Here is a 22926-nt window from a genome sequence, read left to right as displayed (position 1 = left end):
GCACTTTAAACACAGACACATCAACTCCCTAATAAAGCAAACACAAAGGCATTTCCCTTATTAAAAACAAGATACACCATCACTTCATATACACTTATATGTGTAAGTAACTTCAATAAGTCTTCAAACAGTATTGCACTTTAACTTTCATAATTTGACAATGCATTCAATGAAGCAATCTGCAGACAATTAGTTTTAACAGACAAATTAAAAACACTTTTAAGCAGACAAGAACGTCCTCAATTGTTTATTAGGTAAGAACTTTACAAACATTACGTGTATTAGCGGTAGCGGTGGAGCTGGAGAGTATTGCGCCTTCTCCACGCTGCACGGCGAGAGCCACCAATAGTGTGGTGGAACTTGTGGCCCTTGCCCAGGCCGCGGCTCTTTCTGCCTGCAGACGTCAGCCCCCGCATCTCCCTGTGCTTATGGACTGGTTTGGTGATCCACTGGGTGTCAGGGTTTCTTCTGATAGCTTTATGGAATGGATCAATGAGGATAACCTCAAAGAATTTGTACGTAGAATCTTCACCAACCCAGTAGGAATTCAGGACCCTCAGGGCCCCACAGTGGCGGCCAGCACGCTCCTAGGACAGGAAACAAAGGCCCAAGGTCAGCCTTCCACACATCCCAGGAACAAATCAGTCAGCAAATTCAGTAGACAAGAGACGAAGGCTTCTGACTTAAACTACTCAAATACTCAGCATCTCCCCTTAGGCTGGGACCCCAAGTAGAAGGAAGACTTACTAGAAAATAACACAACATGCTTATTTGAAACCTTTCTTATTACCTTCTTGCCAATTAAGGTGTGAAATATTAATATCTAGCTAACCAAACTTAGTATTCTGGAACCCTGCACTTTTCTAGTACAAGAAGGGTTAGCAAACTTGAGAGAATTCTGAAGGCTACAAAGGTCTCTTGCATGATCTTCTATGCCTTTTCTTTTAAACAAAATTCTTTTAGCTTATGGCGGGCAACAGGCCCATGTTGGCCAACCTCTTCAACAGAGCATAGCTTAATTTACTAGCCAAGAAAGACAATTCATAACCAGTAACACCTGGGGAGACTTCCTCTTTAAGATGTTTAATTGCCCTTTAAAAGTTTAGGCTCCACAGGTTCACATTAATTTATATGACCTATGAGAGATTCCCAAATGAAAACTAAACTCTGGTAGCAACTCAACTAGATTGCATGTTTGTGCTTAGTCCTTGTCTTTGCAACTTTTTTGTGGCCCCAACTGTAGCCGACCAGGTTCCTCTGTCCACAGGATTTTTCACGCAAGAATACTGGAGAGAGTTGCCATTTCATCCTCCAGGGGATCTTCCCCACCCAAGGATCAAACCTGTATCTCCTGCACTGCAGGCAGATTTGTTTACCACTTAAGCTGGGAGGAGGGTCGGGGGAGATGGGCGAGAAACCCTTTTCTGTATCATGTCAGAACCTAATTCCACCTACTCATTTATGTGTTAGAAAATGGGAATTCTATCATTACAAACCAAACTGGATGACACCTAACACAATGTTATGTATCTCTCTTCCCCTTACAAAAGGCTTTATCTCCCCACGTGTCCAATTTTAATGTTGATGGAGAGTTGTCTTAAAAAAAATACTGCATCTATAAAGATCTGCACTTTTTTCCCTAAGTAGGTGTTGGAAAAAATTTACTGAGGTTAACAAGAATAAAACTCACCAAGCCACGTTTCAAACACAACAGGGCTCACCTAGGTACAAATAAACCACCGAACAGCGGCCCAGATCCTTCTCCATCACCTCCAGCAGGTGACCAGCACTCAAAGTCTCTTACCTCCGCAACCGACTGCAGGCTTCGAGCAAACTTGAGCTGGTTGACACCATGGTGGACAGGCTTGCCGTAGGTGGCACCCTTAGGAACTGGGCGTTTGCGGCCCCCGCGGCGCACACGGATCCGGTATATGACATAGCCTATTTGAGTGGAGGGCACGGAGGCCGTGAGGGTGGAGGCCTCGGGGCGGGTTTCCCACGCCGCCCCCTCAGGCGCGTCCCCGGCCGCCGGACGGTCAGCGCCCCCCGCCCCGGGGCCCCTCACCTTGTTTGGCCTTGTAGCCCAGCCTGCGCGCCTTGTCGGGCCGGGTGGGGCGCGGGGCGCGGTGTAGCGCCGAGAGCTGGCGGTACTGCCAGCAGCGCACCCGCAGCAGGAAGCGCATCACGTCCGACTGCTTCTTCCTCCACAGCTCCTGGATGTACTTGTAGGCGCCCATGTCGGCTGACCCTGGGGACACGCGGGTGTCAGCACGCGCGGCGCGGATCAAGACGCCTGCTCCTCCCGGCCCGCCGGCCTCGCCTTCGGACGCCCGAGGCCCGGCTTCCCGGACCTCAGCCCCCGCGCGTCCCTCTCCTCCGCGCCCCGGGCCCAGCTCGGGTCCGCGCCGCCATCACCGCATCCCCCCCAGCCCGCTCCGGGGGGCCGCCTTTCCGCGTCCGCGCTGCCCCGCGTCGCAATCGAACCCGCGCCGCGCAGGGGGCAGGAGAAACTCCCAGGACGCAGGGCCCCCAAGCCTGGATGGCCGACGCGAAGGGAGATCGGCGGCGGATGAAGCGGTGAATATCCTGACGCTGCCTACCTGATGGCTGCCGCCTGACGGAAAGGACTGAACCTTTCTCCCACAATCCCTTTGGCGCTCCGCCCCCTCACGACAGCGAGCCTCCTTCCGTTGGAAAGCGGCGGTGGCGCAGGGCCTCTTGGGATATGTAGTTCCGGCAGCGAGCCCGGGTGGGCGGAGTTCGGCCAGGATTGGGCGCGACCTGCCTCAGGGTCCCGCCCCCTGCTGCCCGGGACGCGCGCCTCAGAGCCGGCGGCGACCGTCCGCGGCGAGGTTCGGGCAGCCGAGCATCTGCGGCTGAGAGGCAGGTTGGGGGCGGGGCTCCCGGGGCCGCGGCGCTCCCGGGCGGGTTTGCTGGGGGCTGCCGGCGCCCCCTCTCCCTGGACGGACGCGCGCACAGGCCGGGGGTCCCGCCGGGTGGGTCGCTGGAGGCGCGGGGGCTTCGCGGCGGCGGCTTCGCCCCTCCCGGAGCAGTTGGGGTCGCACACCCCGCTCTGAGGGGTTTCCTCCAGATGGGGTTGCGGGGGCGCGGGGCGGGGACGGGGCCCGCCCGGGTGGCGCTTTTCCTGCGTGCAGGTTTGGCCCTGGGTTTGCTCCGTCAGAACCACGGGTTTGGTTTTTTGGGGTTTTTTTTTAACCTATTTATATACCACAATCTGGTCGGCACGTGCGAGCGTTTTCGGGGGTGGGGAGAAGCCGAGAAAATGCAGACATTTTGTGTTGCGTTCTTCATTGACAGTTTATATACTGGCTTTTTTTTTTTGCACCTCCAGAATATTTTCATTTTAGAGAAATGAAGTGGTTTAACTCTTTTACACATTCTAAGTTGAAATGGGGCGAAGGTGTAGGAGACTCCTTTGTCGTCTAAATTAACGGGTTCGCTTGGTCTCCAGCCCCGTTCCCGATCTTGCTTGTTTTCTTGCCTGGTTGCAGTGGTGCCCTTGGAAAAGTCCTGACAGGGGCTGATTTACGAAGTGCCTCGTGTGCGCCCAGCTGCTGGGAAGGTGGCTGGGGTCGTGGCAAAGACTCTAGCTTCTTGGAATAGGGCAATCAACATACATATATTGTATTCTGTGGTAAGTGCTAAGGACAGACGTTGACGGGAGCGAAGCGGTAGGGAGTATTGGGATGGGGGTAGAAATTTCGGCCGGAATCTTCAGGGTGACATTTGAGGAAAGACTTGAGCCCCGGGCCCTATCTCGGTCAGAGGGAACAGTGCCAAGCTGGCGAGTGCCTGCGTTAATAAAACAGCCGTGTGGCTGGAATCGAGCCACGGGGGAAACGAGCAAGCGACATCAAAGAGGTGGAGCTCCTTATGAGGACTGTGGGTTTGCAGGCTTTCTGAGATTGGAAACCGCTGGAAGCGTTTGAGCAGAAGGGTGACTTCATGTGACCTACATTTTAAAAAGGATCGTTTGGGGGAATTCTCTGGCTCTGCAGTGCTTTCAATGCTATGGCCCGGGTTCAGTCCCTGACTGGGGGGAATTACTAGAAGATCCCACAAGCAAGCGCAGCCAAAAAAAAGAAGATCATTTGAGGCTAAAAGGAAGAAGGAAAAAAGTGGCCAGTTAGGAAGTTGTATTCATTTTTCTATTGTTGCTGAAACAAATTACAGCAGCTTCACAGACTTAAAACGGTACCTATTTGTTGTCTTACAGTTCTGTAGGTCAGAAATCTCACTAGGCTAAAATCAGGTTGTCTCTTGGGCTGTGTTTTCTCTTAGAGGCTCTAGGGGAGAATCCATTTCCTTTCTTTTCCAGCTTCTAAAGGCCACCTGCATTCCTTGGCTCCTTACTTCTTCATTGGCAAAACCAGCATTGTAGCATCTTCAAATCTCTGTCTCTTTCTTTCTGACCCTTTTGTCCCTCCTTGTAGAGACACTTGTGATGATGTTGGGCCCACTCAGATAATCCGGGGTGAACTCCCCCTCTCAGGTTCCTAATGTAGTCACAGCCCCAGAAGTCTTGTAACCTAGAAGTCCATGTAAAGAACACTCATGGACTTGGGGAATATGACACGGGCATCTTTGAGAGACCACGTGAGAGAAGATGGTGCCTTCGGCTACTTCATTAGTGATGGAGGCGCTAACTGGTCCAGCCATGGATGTGTTCCAAAGGTAGAAGGTTTACTGATCAGATGTGGGGTGTGAGAAACATTAGTCAAGAACTATGGCAACCCACTCCAGTACTCTTGCCTGGAGAATCCCATGGACGGAGGAGCTTGGTGGGCTACAGTCCACGGGTCACAAAGAGTTGGACGCGACTGAGCGACTTCACTTTCACTATTGATTGCAAAGTTGGAATCACCATTTGGAAAGAGGATTCTGGCAATGTAATTAATCACCGCTAATTTCTTAATTAGGTTTTGCAGTTTTGTTTCTTAATTTGCAGTGTCTCATGTAGTAATTTTGCAAGATTTGGATTGGTATTTTCAATTGATTTTGAAATTTCTGGGGGCAGTGATCATTTCTGGTTTTGTGCTCTGCTTTATCCCTAATGCTTGTCATTATGGTGTTAAGTGTTAGTGGCTCAGTTGTATCCACTCTTTGCAATCCCATGGGCTGTAGCCCACCAGGTTCCTCTGTCCATGGAATTTTCCAGACAAGAATACTGGAGTGGGTTGCCATTCCCTTCTCCAGAGGATCTTCCCAATCCAGGAATTATGGCAATCCCTCAGTAAATATTTACTGAATGAGTAGAAGAATGGTAAGCTGGAATGTGCTTATTGTATTTACTATGTGTAATGTTGTTTGCAAAACCCTTAAGTATATATTTATGTAAGTAAAATGTATTCATATGTGGCTAAGTGCAAGTGCTGCACACAGTCCATTACGTTTACATAAACCAGTGCGCGGGAGTAGAAAGTTTCCTCCTGCTATGCTTACATGGTAAGATCCCTAACATCTGTTTATGAAGTCAGCAGTGTTTCAGTGTTAATATTTTTCTGGTTACATAAAAAGTTGTATTTTACTTTAAAACTGGAATGATTTCCTTAGAACAGCGGTACTGACAATTTGGGGTTGTCAGCTGTCTCCAATGGCTCTTCAGAGAGAATACTGACAGGGCTCAGTGTTTTCAACAGGATGGATTAGATCACATTTTTATTCTCTAGCCATGTTATTGAAGCCTGGAAGGCAAACCAATATGTATTTAAGACTATCAGACTTTGTCTGTTAAGCACATTTTCTTAGTCATTTATTAATCCATCAGAGTATTAGGGGTGCATAGATCCCAGATTGAATTTTATTGTCCAGCAGTTTCTTAGGGTAGGGACTGTACAAGCATCCTTAGCTACCGCTTTTGGTGTTAACCTCGTGTTGACATGGTTTCTGGGTAAGTAGTTTCCGCGCTCGTAGCTTCAGTGTTAGAAGGAGCCTTGGAGGTCAGCTGTCTACTCTGGAGCCTTTCAGACTTTTCAAAACCTGGTTTTAGTAAGCAGCTTGGCCACCCTGTCTCTTCCTGTGACTCCCGGCCCATTTAGGGCATTGAAGATGACCTCCTTTTATATTTGGAAGGAAATGGTGCATATTTATTATGTTTGGGAATTATGAAATATTATAATGCTTAGAGAACTAAGCTTTTAGTAATTTTTGTTTGTAAATATGAGTATATATAAATGTGAGAACAGGTTCCTTGTATGTCATGAGAGTCCCTGCCATCATCATGCATAGAAAATGAAGTGTTTTTGTGTGTATTTAATCTTATTCATTCAGAATCTTACCTTAGATGTTAATTTTTTGAAGGATTCATACTTTTAAGAAATGAATTTTATAGAGGCATGGTTGACGTACAATATTATATGAGTTTCAGGTGTACAACAGTGATTTGCAGTTTTAAATTATATTCCATTTATAATTATTAGAAAATATTGGCTATATTCCCTGTGCTGTACAATGTAGCCTTATAACTTATTTATTTTACACACAATAGTTTGTACCTCAGAATTCATGTTTTTTTATTTGATGATAAAGCAGGTCACTGATCTTCAGGTTTATGTAGTATTATTGTTTTCCACGTGAAGACAGCTAAGAACCTGGACTGTTTCAGGTATGTTTTAAGTAATCACACTCTCATCTTTGTTTTCTTTTTGGTGTAAAATATTTACCATGGTCTGTTCTGTTCTCTTTCTTTGCTTCTCTCCTTCCTAAAAAGCCTTAAAATCCTTATCTAGTGTCTGAATTACCTCTTTTTCAGTTCCTTTTGCTGTTTGCCCTTGATGAAGTTTCCTCTGAGGTATTGAAATAACTCCTGCAATTTCTTATACACAAATACAAAATAATGCATATTTTTAACATACTTTATCTGCCAGTCACAAGTGATTAAAGTACAATTGTAGTATACCACTTTTAAAGCAGATAATTAAGACTACTTCCAAAGAGTCTCAGGAATATTTGATTTCTGGATTTCTCAGGAGTCTGTCGATTTCAGCATTTTCTCAGTTTTCTACAGTCCCTAGCACTCATACCGACCTCCCTTTCACAGAGTCTATTGCTGTTAATCATTGGGCTTTTTTTTTCTTCTTAAAACAGCGGCTTCCCTCAACTACAGTATGTACCTACCCTTTTAAAGCACTTGAATTTTTTTTGAAGGTTGGTATAGTATGTGGTAATGGGGGACTTTTTTGATTGAACAGTAAGGGGAGAAGAGGTGAGGATTGGTATTTACAAATTCTGTGGGACTGAGATGTTTTGGAGCAAGGGAAGTAACAGTAGAAAATAGTAGAAAAATCAGAATTTAGATTCCAACGGCAAACTTTTCTGACAACAGAAATAGTTTGTGCTGCCATCAATTTCTTGTTCTCTTCTCTCATAGGTGGCAACTTTCTTTAAATTTTAACTATTATTATTATTATTTTTTTAAATAATTCTCACTTGGCATGCAAATCCCATTAAAAAAAAAAACTTATTTGGCTGCACCAGCTCTTAGCTGCAGTATGTGGGATCTTTAGTTGTGGCATGCAGGTTCTAATTCCCTGACCAGGGATCGAACCCGGGGCTCCTGCATTGGGAGCACAGAGTCTTAGCCACTAGACCACCAGGGAAGTCCCAAATTTTAACTAATACTAAAAACCCTTTGAAAGAAAGATTCGGTAGTATAACTTACAGAAGACCACAATATGGAAAGAGGGTAGAATCCTATGATAAAGGAAATGACATTAATCACAAATTCAGAAGTATCTGTAGAAAACTTTTAATATAGGCCATAGTCACTGACATAGGTGTTACCATACCATAGATGATTAGTGTTACACCAAACCCTGCCCTTATAAAGACAGACTGAGAATTTTTCTGTTGCAAGTACTCTGAAACTGAAAAGAAAGTCCCCTAAGAGAAGTGGTTCTCCTGGAAGTAGGTGATAAATATTCTTGGGAAGATTTCTCAGAAAGATTGAGAGCATGCCACCTAAGAAATAATGGTTATATCACGTAAGTGATGATTATTTATCTACTGGTAAAATGTAGCATACCGCTCTGGAAATGAGTACTGTGTTCTTACTGCACTATAATATTATTAGCTTTAAAATGTTCCATGTGGTTAGTGTTGTGGCTGATTTGGGTTATACATAGTTGTAGACTTTGACAATCTATGACAAAAGAAAGAATATATACAATGGAGGAAAAAAAAGTCTCTTCAGTAAGTGGTGCTGGGAAAACTGGATAGTTGCATATAATAGAGTGAAATTAAAACATTCCCTAACATAATATACAAAAATAAACTCTAAACAGACTAAAGATGCAAGATTGAAAACTATGAAACTCTTACAAAACAGAGGCAGAACACACATAGGCAGAACACTGACATAAATGTTAGCCATGTTTGTTTGAATCTGTTTCCTAAGGCAGAGGAAACAAAAGGAAACAAACAAACGGAACCTGTTTAAACCTGAAAGATTCTGCTCAGCAAAGAAAACCATTGACAAAATGAAACAACGTACTGAATGGGAGAAAATATTTGCAAATAATATGACTGATAAGGGTTAACATCCAAAATATAACAATTCATTATCAAAAGACCCACACAATCCAATTTAAAAATGAGTGACGGATCTGAATAGACAGTTTTTCAAAGAAGACACAGGTGGCCAACAGGCACATGAAAAGATGCTCAGCGTCATTCATCATCAGAGAAATGCAAATCAGAGCCCCAGTGGGGGATCACCTCTCATCTGTCAGAATGGCTGCCATCAGGAGGTCTCCAGATGGCACGCGGTGGTGAGGAACTGGGGAAAAGAGGACCCTCCTCCACTGCTGACGGGAGTGTAAATCAGCGCGGCCACTGTGCAGAACGACACAGCGGCGTCTCAGACCTAAAAGCAGAGCTAGCACGTGAGGCAGCACTGCCACTGCTGGGTCCCCTTCTGAGAAAACAAAACCACGCGTGTGAAAAGACACACACACCACAGTGTCCACTGCAGCGTTACTACAACAGCCGAAACACGGAAGCAACCGAAGTGTTCATCCACAGGTGAGTGGATAAAGTAGACACGGTACACACACGCAATGGAATGTTACTCAGCCAGAAAAAAAGAAGGACGTTTTGCCATTTACCACAACGTGGGTGGACCTGGAGGGTATAAGAGACAAGGACAAATACTGTATGTTACCACTTACATGCGGAATTAAAAAAAAACAGACTAGTGAGTGTAACAGGAATGAACTCACAGATCCAGACAACAAGCTAGTGGTTGCCATAGGGAGAAGGAAGGAGGGGGCAATGCAGGAGGAGGGGGTTAAGAGGAACAACTGTTATACAACTTATGTAAATATAATCTAAAAGGGTATATTGTACAGTACAGGGAATATAGCCAATCGTTCGTAATAACTTGATGGAGTATAATCCATAAAAATTTCGAATCACTCTGTACACTTGACACTAATGTTGGAAATCCGTTCCGCGCCTCGTGTGTGCTTGGTTGTGTCTGACTGCAGCCCTGTGGACTGTAGCCTGCCAGGCTCTTTGCGTGGAATTTCCCAGGCAAGAATACCACAGAGGGATCTTCCGGACTCAGGGATTGAACCCTCACCTCTTGTGTTTCCTACATTGTCAGGTGGATTCTTTACCACGAGTGCCACTTGGGAAGGCCCAAGGAAATCGGCTATACCTCAGTTTAAAAAAATTACAGACTTTGAGAAAGTAGAGAAGGCTGATGGAAAGTTCGTTTTCGCTTAGTGTTTTAGATCTTGGTTAAAAACGAGTGGTGTGCGACATGCACATATAGAAAGATGTCCACGGGTCTCCCTTATCGGATGCTTATTTGAACACATTTGTTGTTTTCTGCCTTGGAGTTGTGGCATCCTTTTTAAGTCAGAGTTGCTGCATGCTCCACACTTCTGATTTTGTTGTTATTTAGTCACTCAGTCATGCCCAACTCTTGTGACCCCACGGGCTCTATCCCTCTAGGTTTCTCTGTCCATGGGATTCCCAGGCAGGGATACTGGGGTAGGTTGCATTTCCTGCTCCAGGGGATCTTCCCAATCCAGGGATTGAACCCATGTCTCCTGTGGTGGCAGGTGGGTTCTTTACCACGGAGCCCCCTGGGAAGCCCCTCCACACTTCTAGGTAAGGGAACTGGAGGACATGATGATTAAGGTTTGTGTTGGAAGGTGACAGCAGGCAATGTGGAATCTGAATTCTCTTGGCTGTTTTGTTGTAGTTAATGAGTCTTTTTTCCGTTTCTGCCTTGTCTTCTGTTACCTTGCCTTCTGGAAGATAAAAAAAAAACCTTGAGGAAAATTCAATAAAATGTTTGTTACCTGATCTCTCTCTTCCTTGGATATGTGAGGAAGCAAAGAGGAATGAGTTTTCCTTTTCTTTCGGTTTAAAGTGCCTGAGCAGTTTTTCTAGCATGAAGAACCGTGACTCAGAAAGAGTTGTGACTAAGACAGCCCCAACCCAGTGTCTTCCTCTCCTGAGAAAAGGCCTACGCTGGCGTTGATGGTGTTAATGCTTCCTGTAAAAAATGACGTCCATTCTCTATCCAAATTTTTAATGATGTCCATTCTCTATCCAAATTGTTATCTTCATGGCTCCTTAAAGTTTTACTTAAATGCTTGTTTCTCCAGGTAGACATTGATGAGCATGTCTTTCAAGGATTGGATTTATCTAGGATTCTGTTTGGATTGCTGTAGACTTAATTAATATTAAAATAGTCTTTAAGATGTCTCTATTCTTTTTGAAAACAAGCATGTTTATATGTGTATTCTTGCATTTCTCTAGGTTACCTCTGCAGGGATATATACTGAACCATAGCACTGATTGCTCTAAGGGAGCATGTGGGAACCAGGGAATGGGGTTTGGAAGAATAAACTTTATTCTGTATTTCTTTTTTATACTTGAAATACCCAGTATCCCCCTATGTACATATTACTAATTACATTGAAACATAGAAAAAGGAAAGGATTTTTTTTTCTTTTAAAGATCTTCTCTTCTCTTCACAGTGATCTCTGAAGAGAAGATGGGGAAAGGCTGCAAGGTGGTGGTCTGTGGCTTGCTATCTGTGGGGAAGACGGCGATTTTGGAGCAGCTCCTTTATGGGAATCATACTATTGGTAAGATTTTTTTTCTCTAGTTTCTCTGTAGGCTCTGGGAACTGGTTGGGGTCTTTGGTTGGCCGCGCTGACCTAGAGATGGGTGAGCTGTCGTCTAGAGGGACCAGGAAGGTTGTAGAAGTCGACAGAGACTGAAGGGGGACGTAGGGGCAAGGAGAAAACGTTTTTGTATTGTCGACATTCAAGAGTGCTCGCACTTACTCTATTAAAACAGGAGTTATAATAGGCAAGACAGTGTTGTCTGTGGTTTCCAGTAGAGTATTTACATCATGAATAGCAGTCTTGGAGTCACAGACTACTGACTTCAGGATACACTGATCCCTCATTCTCATTTCATACACGACTTTCCAATACCGCTGAATGGGTTTTAAGAATGGAAGAGACAGCTGTTTGCTGCAATATGACCTACTTTTGTGAATTGGATTATCTCATTCATCTATGCGTTCATTGAGTTAAAAATTGTTCTGTATTTCCTCTGTGATCCAGGCCATGATGAGGCCTCTCTGGCTTTAAGGAGGTCACAGACACAGCTGAAGGAAATGAGGCTTCTCTTAGGTAGAATCATGGATCTTTGAAGTGTTTGTCAGTGGCAAGAACCCTGGAGCACTTTTCTATCTTATTTTTATTGACCATTTTGATGAGGTCTGATTCTCTTCTACCTTCTTCCCAAAATAATATTTAACAACTCTGGTTAACTCCACATTCGGTTTTTATCATGATGTGCCTGCGTCAGAAATTCCGAAAACCTTTTGATTTCCCCAAAACCATCGCTCCTGTCATAAATGCTGCATTAACGGTTCTGAATTTTTTACCCTCAGATTCTAATTTGTACAAAAAACAAATTATGCCCAAGGGGGAAAAAAGAATCCCTTTATCCTGTCAAAACCCCCACAGCTTTTGTTTATGTAGGCTATGTCTTACGACATTTCTATTACATTAGAAATTAAAACTGAGGAAAATTTTAAATGTACTACTTAGAGTAAGAACAATAAATTTATTACATGCTAAGGGAACACATTTTTATGAAAAATAATTATATTTTCAAAAGCAGTTTAGTGAGAAAATGATTGTGGATTTACACTTCTGAAAATCGAATGTCCAGCCTAGTAGGAGGCGGCTGGGTTAGCGTAACCGATTGTGTCTGCATTCAGCCTGCTGTTGTGTGCTGGTTTAGTCGAGATAGGTGAAGAGCATCTGGCCCCACACAAGTATGACTGAAAAAGATAGGAGTATCTCAATAGCTTTGCAGATAGTTCAGGATTTGCTTGGTATGTCACTGAAGCTCGGCGGTGGTTATGCAGTGTGAGCCCCGGAAGCACATCAGTGAGCTTGTGTTACATTAGAATCACGTTGCTCTGTCTTGCACATCAAATGGGTTTTTTACCCAAGCATGGTTTTTTATCATGAACGGGTCATTTGGAAAATACTGGTTAACCTAGATAAGCAGACCTTCCGAATAACATGTGTTAATGTCATCACCAATGTCATTGCCATTGGGAGGCTATCAAGTTTATGCCAATGGATAGAATTCTCCTTTTTGCTTGAAAGCTCACAAATCTTATCATTAACCACATATATTGTCAGTTATTTTTCTTGAAACAATAGATTCCATTTATTCATCTTTGAGAAAATGTCTGTCAGATACCCAAAAACCCATGGTTTTTTGTGTGTCATTTAAAAACAAAAAAGCCTGGTTCAGCTTGCAACTCGGACACAAGAACTTTTCCTCCAGTCACCGTTATTCATTAAGTGAACTACTTAATGCAGACTTCCCATTAATCACATAGAATACTGAAAAGATAAAGATACGTACTCAAAGATTGGGATTTAATAAATTTGGTAATTCTTCCTGCTTTCTCAAGGACACTCTTAAATGCAATTGGCTTTTTCTCTTTAGAGCAATAGGAGGTGGTGAGGAACGCAGTCACTAACACCGTTGGTGCCCCTGCCTGAATTGGTACTAAAGCCAACATTGGTTTTACCCACCGTTACTTCTGCATCATCAGCAAATGTCAACATAGTGCAAAAGGTGAACGCCTTAGTATTGTTACGAAAGAAGTTTTGCCCATGTTGTTGTGTGTGGTTGCTCACTCGTGTCTGACCCTTGGCCCGTGTGGGTTCCCTGGAGGGAGGCCTCGAGGGATCCCTGGCAGACCACACTTTGAGCTGCTGGCACCCGTGGGTGTTCTCAGCTGAGCAGCATCATGCACCGTGTCTCCTTTCTTCTTTTTCTGTTGATGGAGGCTAACATTTGCCCTGTTTATTTCTTCAGTTTGTTTACACCTTTCCCTAACTCTTATGCATGTCCTGATGTTTCTGTCTCCTGTGAGGTCTGCTGTGTCAGATAACGCCCACCACGCGCACACACGCGCACTCTTTGCTGAGGCCTTCTGGGACCTGGCACCTCTGGGCCTGTTGCACAGCTCTCACCGCACGACTTCCCTTGGCTTCTTTCTTCTCTCTGGGTTTCAGTTCCCGTTTCTAGACCTGTTGTCATCTTTTGTTTACGCCCTTCTTCTGCTGGAGCACATCTTCCAGTCCTTTCTTTGGGTGAAGAATGTTTCACGATGAAGTGGGGCCCTGGGCGGTGACAGCCTCAGACGGCCCTCTGTGCCCGGGCACAGTCGCGACCCTGGGGCTTCCAAGCACAGCTGTTTACTGTTGTCCCTGTGGCTATCTCTGCTGGAGACGAGGCTTCGGTCCCGGGGTCGGGACGATCCCCTGGAGAAGGAAATGGCAGCCCACCCCAGTACCCTGGTCTGGAGAATCCCATGGACAGAGGAGCCTGGCGGGCTACAGTCCATGGGGTCGCAGAGTTGCACACGACCGAGCGCATACACGCTGAGGTGGTTTTCCGAATCTAACGTCTTTCTGTGATCACATGCTGTCTTTTAAATGCTTTGGCTACACCGCATGGCGTGTGGGGTCTTAGTTCCTGACCAGGGATCGAACCCTCACCCCCTGCGTTGCACGTGCCGAGTCTTAAGCCACGGGACCTCCATGGAAGTCCCAGAACTCTCTTTTTGGATGCTGGATCTTCTGGCCTAACCCTCTGATGTTAGTTTCTCCTCTCCTGTTTTCTGTCTCGGTGTTTGGTTGTACTTTATGGGGATTTTCCTCATCTTTACGTTTTGGCCCTTATATTCAGTTTTCACTTCTTCGTATCCTGTTCTTATTTCATGAATGCACCATCTTATCTCTCTAAGTGTGGTATTTGGTAGTTTTTGGTTTGTTTTCTTCTCTTTGCACAGTATCTTTCTTTCCAGGCTCTCTTTCCTGCTTTTTGGTCTCTTTCTCAGGGGTCTGGTAACCCTTGGTTGTCTGCTTAGTAATTAACAATGGCGAACTGAAAAGCTAATTTAAAGCTCTGAGCACGTGGGTAGGATTTGTGACTTTGCTTCATAATAAGGTGACCTGGGTGGGGCATTTGTTATTAATAGTTAACCCTAGAGGTTAGCATATTTAGGGTTTTTAACTTTTTCAGTGGTCAGATTCCCCAGATCCCTCTGCCTAGAGGGTGTAGAGCTGGACCCACAGTGTGGGAGCAGGCCACGGACTTGCCCGTTCTCACTCTGCCCTGTTTCCATCCTAGCAGCCTCTGTTTTGTGCTTTCCAGGAGTGCAGCTTAGTCTCCTGCTGGGATGGGGCAACATGGAGTGGGAGAGGCGATCAGAGAGCTGGCGAGGAGTCTGACTTCACACGCTTTATAGGATGACAAAATCTCAGAAAGTCTAAGCCTAATGGGAGGAAGGGAACCAGACTGGCTTTTGGTGGATAAAACATCCACCATGACCAAAGTCTTGGTAGTTTTTGTTTTAAAATTTTTTTGTAATCAAAGCCCTGCCAAGTTTGTGTCTTCATGGACTTCCTATCACACTAGTCACTGAAATTCAGAGTGTTCATCTTCTCATCTTAACCTCCTTGTCAGCAAACTGTTGTTGAATACTTGCCGTGTACACCAAATGGGTGTTTCTCTCAAGGAAGTTATGGACGAGTTGCAGAGACAGAACGCACCCAGATGGAGCAGAGTAAGATGCCCGTTTCAAGGCTCATCATTCCCGGGAGCAGGGGGTTGAAATCAGGGCGCCAGGCATGAGCTCACTCACTCATTCATTCCACTCAGATGATTTCTGAGGACTTTCTACATCCGTAAGTCAATTTGTTGGTCCTCAGAACTAGAGAGAGATTAGCCACAGTCCTGGCTCTCGAGGAGTTTACCCTCCAGTTTTGGAGGGGACAGATATGAAAAGATGGACGGGTGAAATGGTCTTACCTGTGCAAGACACAGGAAGCACAGGATGGAGAATAGAGGATAATCCAAAGAAAACCTACAGAGCTGACATTTCAGCAGAGTCTGGAGAGGATGAGGTGTTGACCAGGTGTTTCCTGAGCTGTTGGCATTGGTTTAGGAGAAGGGCACAAGCCAGGGGAGTGGGAGCAGGCGGTGGATTGAGCAGAGCTCGTAGCAGCCGAGGGGCTGGTCTGGGACCATATTCACCTGTACTTCCATCCGTGTTCACCAGGCTTCCCTGGTGGCTCAGTCAGTAGAGTCTGCCTGCAATGCGGGTGACCTGGGTTTGATCCCTGGGTTGGGAAGATCCACTGGAGAAGGAAATGGCAGCCCACTCCAGTATTCTTGCCTGGAGGATCCCATGGACAGAGGAGCCTGGTGGGCTACAGTCCATGGGGTCGCAAAGAGTCGGACACGACTGAGTGACTAACTTTCACTTTCACCCATACTTGCTTCATTCAGAGAGAACACTCAGGACTGAGCAGATGGATGGCGATCACGGGACAAAGCGGGGAGGAGCGACAGGTGTGGGCGGGAGGGTAACAAGTCTTGTCAGTGTGAAGGACATGCAAGACGTCACACAAAAGTGCACAGTAGGTACCTGGGAATTAAGGCCTGGTGCTTAGACCCAGACTGGACATATGCATTTTTGAGTCCTTTAAACAGACCCTGGAAATGGTGGACGTTGTACAGAGAAAAATCAAGATTACCCAAGTCCTGTCCTTGACTCTGATGAAGAAGAAAACAGGGCCACTTAGTTGAAACTACTTTAAAAGTCAGACTTTAATTACCATTTTAGACATTAAGTTCTCTGACTCTTGTAAGTTACTTTTTAAAAATAATAGTAAATCTCATTGCCAAATTTTTATCTGTTATTCCTATATGGAGATATATATTTTATAGATATATATATCTTTTTATCTTTTATTCCTAAATATTCCTATATGGAAGAAAGAATCTTAACTACTTTTCATTTTAAATAAGTTATTAAGTGGAAATATGATTCTTGGGTGTAGTAAATAAGGAACCTAGAAAGCCAACTTGTACATGATGACAAAATACTCAAAAATTGGTAGAGTTGTCCAAAAACTAATAGCTTTTTCAAAAAATGGGGATAAAGTTGACATAACATTATTCGTTTCAGATGAATAACGTGATGATTTGATACTGGTATATACAAAAGTAATTTCCAGGGACTTCCTGGTGGTCCAGTGGTTGCGACTCCGCCTTCTGGTGCAGGGGCTGCGAGTTCAGTCCCTGGCCGGGGAGCTGAGATCTTGCACGCCAGGCAGCCAAACAGCAGAGGCAGCGGGGTAACGGGTGCAGTAAAGGCTTAAAAGAGAACGACTGGCCTCTCGCCCAGGACTGGGGGACTGCGAGACGCTGGAGGATGTGTACATGGCATCGGTGGAGACGGACCGAGGCGTCAAGGAGCAGCTGCACCTCTATGACACCCGAGGCCTGCAGGAAGGCGTGGAGCTGCCCAAGCACTACTTCTCATTTGCCGACGGCTTTGTTCTTGTGTACAGCGTGAACAACCTGGAATCCTTTCAAAGAGTGGAGCTTCTGAAGAAGGAAATTGATAAGTTCAAAGATAAAAAAGAGGTAAGTGGGGCTGTTAAAAAAAAAAAGCCAACTGTGAATTCTGTTTAAATTGTAGCATGGACTTCCGGGCAATTAAAATGTTTTAAAAGCATTCAGTTGTATTCATAATATCTGTAATCGTCATGACTTTTTTATTCCTAGCCCAGGAAATACAGGACTGACTGGGTTCAACCAGGACCAGAGCTTAACTCTCTGCCTTTGCTTGTTTACATGTAAAGTTGAACTTTAATGACTCCATATCTCACATACATCGTTCATTTCATATCATTTAGGACCACTGTTTCCTAGGACTTTTTATTTTTTTATTGTCTTCTTGGATAAATAGGATTGTCTTCAGCCTTAAAAAGAAAAAAAAAAGGAAAGAAATGGAAAAAAATGAATAATTACTGGGTTCTATTGATGTACCACTTGAAAATAAGATTCTTACTACGGACTGTGAAGCCCTTGATGATCTGGCCCATGTCTGTTCCTCTGTCCTGGTACCCAGGGCCGCTCCAGGGGCCTGCTTTCTGCACTTTGTCAGCAGGATGGTTCTGTCCCCTTGGCAGTCCTCCTCAGCCACTGGCTCCCCGCCTGGAGCTCTCTTGTTGCAGGCTTTTCTCCAGGTCAAGACCACCTTCTCAGTGCCTAGGGAACTGTGTCATGAACCTGTTAACACCACTGGATGGTCTTAACCTAATTTTCATATATTTTTTCATGTCAAACTTTTAATTTTGAGATGATTGTAGACTCACATGCAATTTTAAGAAACAGCAGAGATCCCTCACCAGTTTCCCCCAATGCTGGTAACACCCTCCAAAACTATTGTAGTCCCTGCTGGCTCAGTGGTCAAGAATCTGCCTGAAATGGCAGGAGACACGGGTTTGATCCCCGAGTCAGGAAGATCCCCTGAAGAAGGAAATGGTAACCCACTCCAGTATTGTCGTCTGGATAATTCCATGGACATCCTGGTGGGCTGCAAATAACAGGGTCACAGGAAGTCAGATACGACTTAATGACTAAACAGCAGCAGCAGCATCGTAGATGACACAGCTGAGACACTGACGCTGATACAGCTGGGGGGCTTCCCAGCACTGCAGGGGGTCCCTCAGGAGAAGGAAACGGCAGCCCACTCCAGTGTTCTTGCCTAGAGAATCCCAGGGACAGAGCAGCCTGGTGGGCTGCTGTCTGTGGGGTCGCACAGAGTTGGGACACGACTGACACGACTTACCATGCATGCATGCATTGGAGAAGGGATGGCACCCCACTCCAGTACCCTTGCCTGGCAAGTCCCATGGTCAGAGGAGCTGGTGGGCTGCAGTCCACGGGGTCGCTGAGGGTTGGACATGACTAAGCGACTTCACTTTCACTTTTCACTTTCATGCATTGGAGTCGGAAATGGCAACCCACTCCAGTGTTCTTGCCTGGAGAATCCCAGGGATGGGGGAGCCTGGTGGGCTGCCATCTATGGGGTCGCACAGTCGGAGATGGCTGAAGTGACTTAGCAGCAGCAGCAGCTGAACCTCTTACGTCCACATGCGTTCCCCACCCAGCCCTCCCTCCTTAGTCACTGACTCACCTGTGCTCCATTTCAGTAACCTTGTCATTTCAAGAATGCTGACATAGGTGGAGCTGTAGTTTGTAACAAACTGCTGTATGCCAGGACCTTATTTCTCTGATCTGTGCATGAAGGCTGACCCCTTCTATCTGCTGACCCCGCCCCCCACCCGGCTCCTTCCCCAGTCGTCTCCCCTCGACAGCCGCAGGTCTGTTCTCCAGGTCTGTTCTCCGAGAGTCTGCTTCTGTGTCAGGTCATGTGTTATATTTTAGATTTCACATATAAATGATTTCCTGTGGTATTTGTTTTCTTCAGACTTCAGTTATGACAATCTCTAGGTCCATCCATGTTGCTGCAGATGGCATTATTTTGTCCTTTTTATCTATTTATTCCTGCCCGTACTGGGTCTTGCTGCTGCATGGGTTTGCTGTAGTCGCAGCGAGCCGGGCGCTCTGTAGTTGCGGCGCGCGACCTTCTCCCTACACTTCTCCTGCGGAGCCGGCTCTGGGGCGCGCGGGCATAGCTGCTCTGTGGCGGGTGGGATTTGCCTGGGTGGGGGGGGTGGAACGCGTGTCTCCCGCGCTGGCAGGCGGACTGTACCGCCGAGCCGCCAGGGAAGCCCATCTACAGACTTTTAGTGACAGCCCTTCTGCCCTGGCCGAGGTGGTAGCTCCGTGTAGGCGAGTTTGGACCGCAGACGTTTCCCGGGCTGTGGGCCGGCACTGTTCTGGTGAGGGGCCGGGGACACGGGAGACATGAAACAGTCTGCTCCCACAGAGCTGCTGGCGGGAGGCGGGAGGCCACGCGGGAAGGCCTCCCTCCTGCGGAGACTGCTCGCTGAGATCCAGGACCGGAGGGGCTGCTCCGGGGGGGCGGGGATGGGGTGGGGGTGCCGGCTGAGGCCCCGGGGAGGGGTGGCGGGGAGACGGGTCGGGGGGGAGGCGCCTGTCACGCTGGGGGCGGGCGGGCGGGAGGGGAGGGTGGCTGCAAAAGGAGGGCAGGGTGTAGCCTGGGTTAGATGACTTATTTTCATGTTTTTAAGAAAATGAATGTTTGCACATGGTTCATAAAAAGGACTCCAGTGAACTCTGGTTCCCACCTATCCACAGCCATCCATTTCTGGTACCCAAGTGTGTTTTTTAAATATTTTCCCACCTTCCTAGTCGAGGGGCACCCGTGCAGAGTTTCTTCATATAAATACAAGCAAATAGAAATGTACATATTTTTTTCTTATTCTTCTGTTATACCTGAGGTGGCTTATTGTTCTACACCTTGTATTTTTCACGTAATACATCTTGGAGTCCTTTCCCTAGGAGTACTCAGGATTCCTTTAAGTTTGCCTCGTATTCATTGTGTGACTATAGATGTATCATATGTAATTAGCCTCCGGTTGATGGGACACGGGTTATCTCGGGTTATGTGCTATTATGAATCATGCTACAGTGAATAATCTTAGACTTTTATTTTTTTGTGCATACATTTTAGCCGATAGTTGAAGATCCACCAGCACGTTAGGATCTTGAGTTGAGGGTAAAGACAGTGCGGAGTTGCCCTCTGTAGGAATACAGTGAGAGCGCCTGTTGTGCAGCCTTGACAACCCTGGGCTTAAATGTCTGGATTTCGTGACTCTTCTAGGTGAAGGGTGTTTTCGTAGCTTCGTTTTTGCTTCATGTGAAGGAAGCTGAACCTCCTTTTGACTTAGTTTTAAACTGACCGGTCTGTGCTGACTCTGACCGTGGGGGACAAGCTGCAAAGCCGTGCTTTAGTGCAATAGCTCGCTCTCAAGCACACTGACTTTTGGTGGTTAGCACTGAGGAGACCGCGGCTGAGGAGTCTGCACAGGAAGTGGCCTCTGAAGCAGGAGGAAGACAGGAATGAGGGCAAAGAGACAGGAAGGCAAGTGAAGTCGGCGCTTTAAAAAGGAGGGAGTGACCAGGCTGTCAGATGCTGAAGGCAAATCAACAAAGCCGAGAAGTCGTGTTTAAACGCGGAGCACTTCAAAGTCTGCTGGACTGGCTGAGGGGGCTGAGCACAGCAAACACAGCTCGTCAAGAGCCTGGAGTCAGAGGGTAAATGTTCTGTCCCATAGAGGGGGCAGGGCTTCCCAGGGGCACAGTGGTCAAGAACCTGCCTTCCAGTGCAGGAGACACAGGAGACCCGGGTTCGATCCCTGGGTGGGGAAGATCCCCTGGAGAAGGACATGGCAGCCCACTCCAGTATTCTTGCCTGGAGACCACCATGGACAGAGTAGCCTGGCAGGCTGCAGTCCGTAGGGGTGCAGAGAGTCAGGACTGAAACGACTTGGCACACAGCACAAAGCGGGACTGGAGCTGGAGAAGGATGTTGAGAAGGTTTGTTTCTGAGACAGTTGTTTGTGTGCAGGATGGCTCAGTGGAGAGGTGCAGGAGCGAGGGGATGGTTGGTGGAGCGACACCCGATCCTAAAGGGTGGACGTGGGCTTAGAGGATGCGGAGGGCGGTTAGGTGCGGTGGTGGAAGTACACATAAGTTCCCTTCCCGTTGCTTCTGTCTTCTTGCTGGAAGCATGCCGACGGGTCATCCACCGGGCTGAACGCATCCCGACGGGCGGCGCGTGGGGTGACCATGGGCCGCTCGGCGATGAGCGGTGGGGACGGATCGGGGAAGGACGCGGGCGGGGGCGGCGCGGAGCCGAGGGGACCGCCTCCCCACCGCCGGCACCACAGGGCAGGGCCTGTCCCACTGGCCGCAGGGGAGGCCTCTGTGCAGACGCCGGCCGCGGGGACGTCTGCGGGCAAAGTGCGCCGCCTCTGCTGTCGGGAAGAGCAGACAACAAGGATAGGCGCAGGTGAAGCTGGGGGGCGGGGAGCGCGCCCGGAGGGCGGCTCCTGCTGAGAGGCAGGCGTTACAGACCAGCCAGGAAGACCGGGCTCCGGGCGCTGCTCCGTCCAGGCTGGACGGCCAGAGCGCCTCTGACGGTGGGACGGGCCAGGCCGCCCAGGGCTCCGAGCTGTGCCCCCGCCGCCTCCCCACCTCCGGCTTGAGTCAGCTTGGCAGGCGCCTCAATACCCAGATGCCATTTCCTCCCCCGGGCTTTGGCTGCCCTGTGACTGCTGCCTGCGTCGCCCAGCGTAGCGAGTGTTCAGAGAGAAGGCTCACTCGCCCTGCCTTTAACGCACAATGCTCCCGTTGGGGCACGCGCTCAGCAGGTACTTCAGTGCGTGCCTCAGGCACTTTGCTGTGATTTGGATGAACCTGAGTGGAGAGTAAGCTCCCCCGAGTGCAGACCTCTCCTGGTCCGGGCGCCCTGTTGTGTTTTCAAGGACATCTCGCCAATTTCCCAGACAGCAGGTAAGAGCTCAACTGAGACGCAGGCACGCTTGTCAGACCGTGATCTGTACCCCAGGCATTGATTTCCCGTCTCCCTTCCATTCACACCCCAGGCATTTCACAGGTTACAGCATTCCTGTTTTTAACAAAATGCACCGAGGTGGCAGTGAGGTGCTGCCCCGCCGTCTTACCACGCAGGTCACGTCTGAGAAGCGGCCTGTTACACGGTACAGTCTTCCTTCTCCGTTTGGTCTAGGAGCTCCTAAGTGTGACCTCTCCCTCCGTCCCTCCTCCAGGTGGCGATCGTTGTTCTAGGGAACAAGATCGACCTTTCTGAGCAGAGACAGGTGGACGCCGAGGTGGCACAGCAGTGGGCCAGGAGCGAGAAGGTGCGCCTGTGGGAGGTGACGGTCACCGACCGCAAGACCCTCATTGAGCCCTTCACCCTGCTGGCCAGCAAGCTCTCGCAGCCCCAGAGCAAATCCAGCTTCCCTCTGCCCGGCAGGAAGAACAAAGGGAACTCGAGCTCGGAGAACTAGGACTTGAGGCCGCCAGCGTCCTTCAGTCGGGACTGCCTCTAGGTACCTGTGAACGTGTTCAAGCCAGGCCGTTTGTGTCTGCCTTGGTCCTTAGGAAGCCTCTGATGCACTTTCAGTTATCATCAAGTTACTTGGGCTAAGTTGTATTGCCTGATTTGAAATCATGTATTTGCACCCTCATTGTTTGAAACTTGTCCCTGAATTGAGCACCTGTGCCATTACATCACGTTGTACTTGAATAAAGCTTGGCTGTATGCAGAGGACCCGAGTAGCTCTGCTCACCTTTAACCTTTCTCAGAAGCGGTCATCCTGTGTCACTTTATGCAGACTTCGAATCGTCTCATGTCTAGGGTTCTAAAATGACACCTCACATGTGTCCAGATTGGATCACAAACAGTAAACAATTGGAGTACTGAGTTAAGCTAAACTTCATCTGGTGGAGATCTTGCTGAACAGAACAAAATGCATGATTTAACTCTGTCGAAATTATGTTTAGCATGAATTGAGTAGGTGGTGTAAA

General features: G+C 47.3%; 2 protein-coding genes across 6 annotated transcripts; one reads left to right on the top strand and one right to left on the bottom strand.

The window, feature by feature from the left end:
• Positions 1-217: 217 nt before the first annotated feature.
• RPL15 (ribosomal protein L15) lies at positions 218-2738 on the bottom strand. Its single transcript, XM_055566890.1, has 4 exons — positions 2601-2738; positions 2066-2248; positions 1805-1941; positions 218-587 (listed from the first exon to the last, which is right to left on the bottom strand). The coding sequence occupies exons 2-4, from the start codon at positions 2235-2237 to the stop codon at positions 282-284; spliced, it is 615 nt and encodes a 204-aa protein (XP_055422865.1). The 5' UTR covers positions 2238-2248; positions 2601-2738; the 3' UTR covers positions 218-281.
• A 16-nt stretch (positions 2739-2754) lies between these two features.
• NKIRAS1 (NFKB inhibitor interacting Ras like 1) lies at positions 2755-22706 on the top strand. Of its 5 annotated transcripts, none has more exons than XM_055566891.1 (4): positions 2755-2883; positions 11016-11126; positions 16781-17022; positions 22164-22706. In XM_055566891.1, the coding sequence occupies exons 2-4, from the start codon at positions 11033-11035 to the stop codon at positions 22404-22406; spliced, it is 579 nt and encodes a 192-aa protein (XP_055422866.1). In that variant the 5' UTR covers positions 2755-2883; positions 11016-11032; the 3' UTR covers positions 22407-22706. The 5 variants fall into 5 exon arrangements, with proteins under 5 accessions (XP_055422866.1, XP_055422869.1, XP_055422868.1 ...); XM_055566894.1 differs by lacking the exon at positions 2755-2883 and adding an exon at positions 2906-2996; XM_055566893.1 differs by lacking the exon at positions 2755-2883 and adding an exon at positions 3515-3655.
• The last annotated feature ends 220 nt before the right edge of the window (positions 22707-22926 follow it).

Source organism: Bubalus kerabau, chromosome 2, assembly GCF_029407905.1.
Source record: "Bubalus kerabau isolate K-KA32 ecotype Philippines breed swamp buffalo chromosome 2, PCC_UOA_SB_1v2, whole genome shotgun sequence".
In the NCBI taxonomy this organism is placed as follows: Eukaryota; Metazoa; Chordata; class Mammalia; order Artiodactyla; family Bovidae; genus Bubalus; species Bubalus kerabau.
Note: the sequence above shows the minus strand (reverse complement) of the source record. Positions and strands in the feature narration are given on the sequence as shown.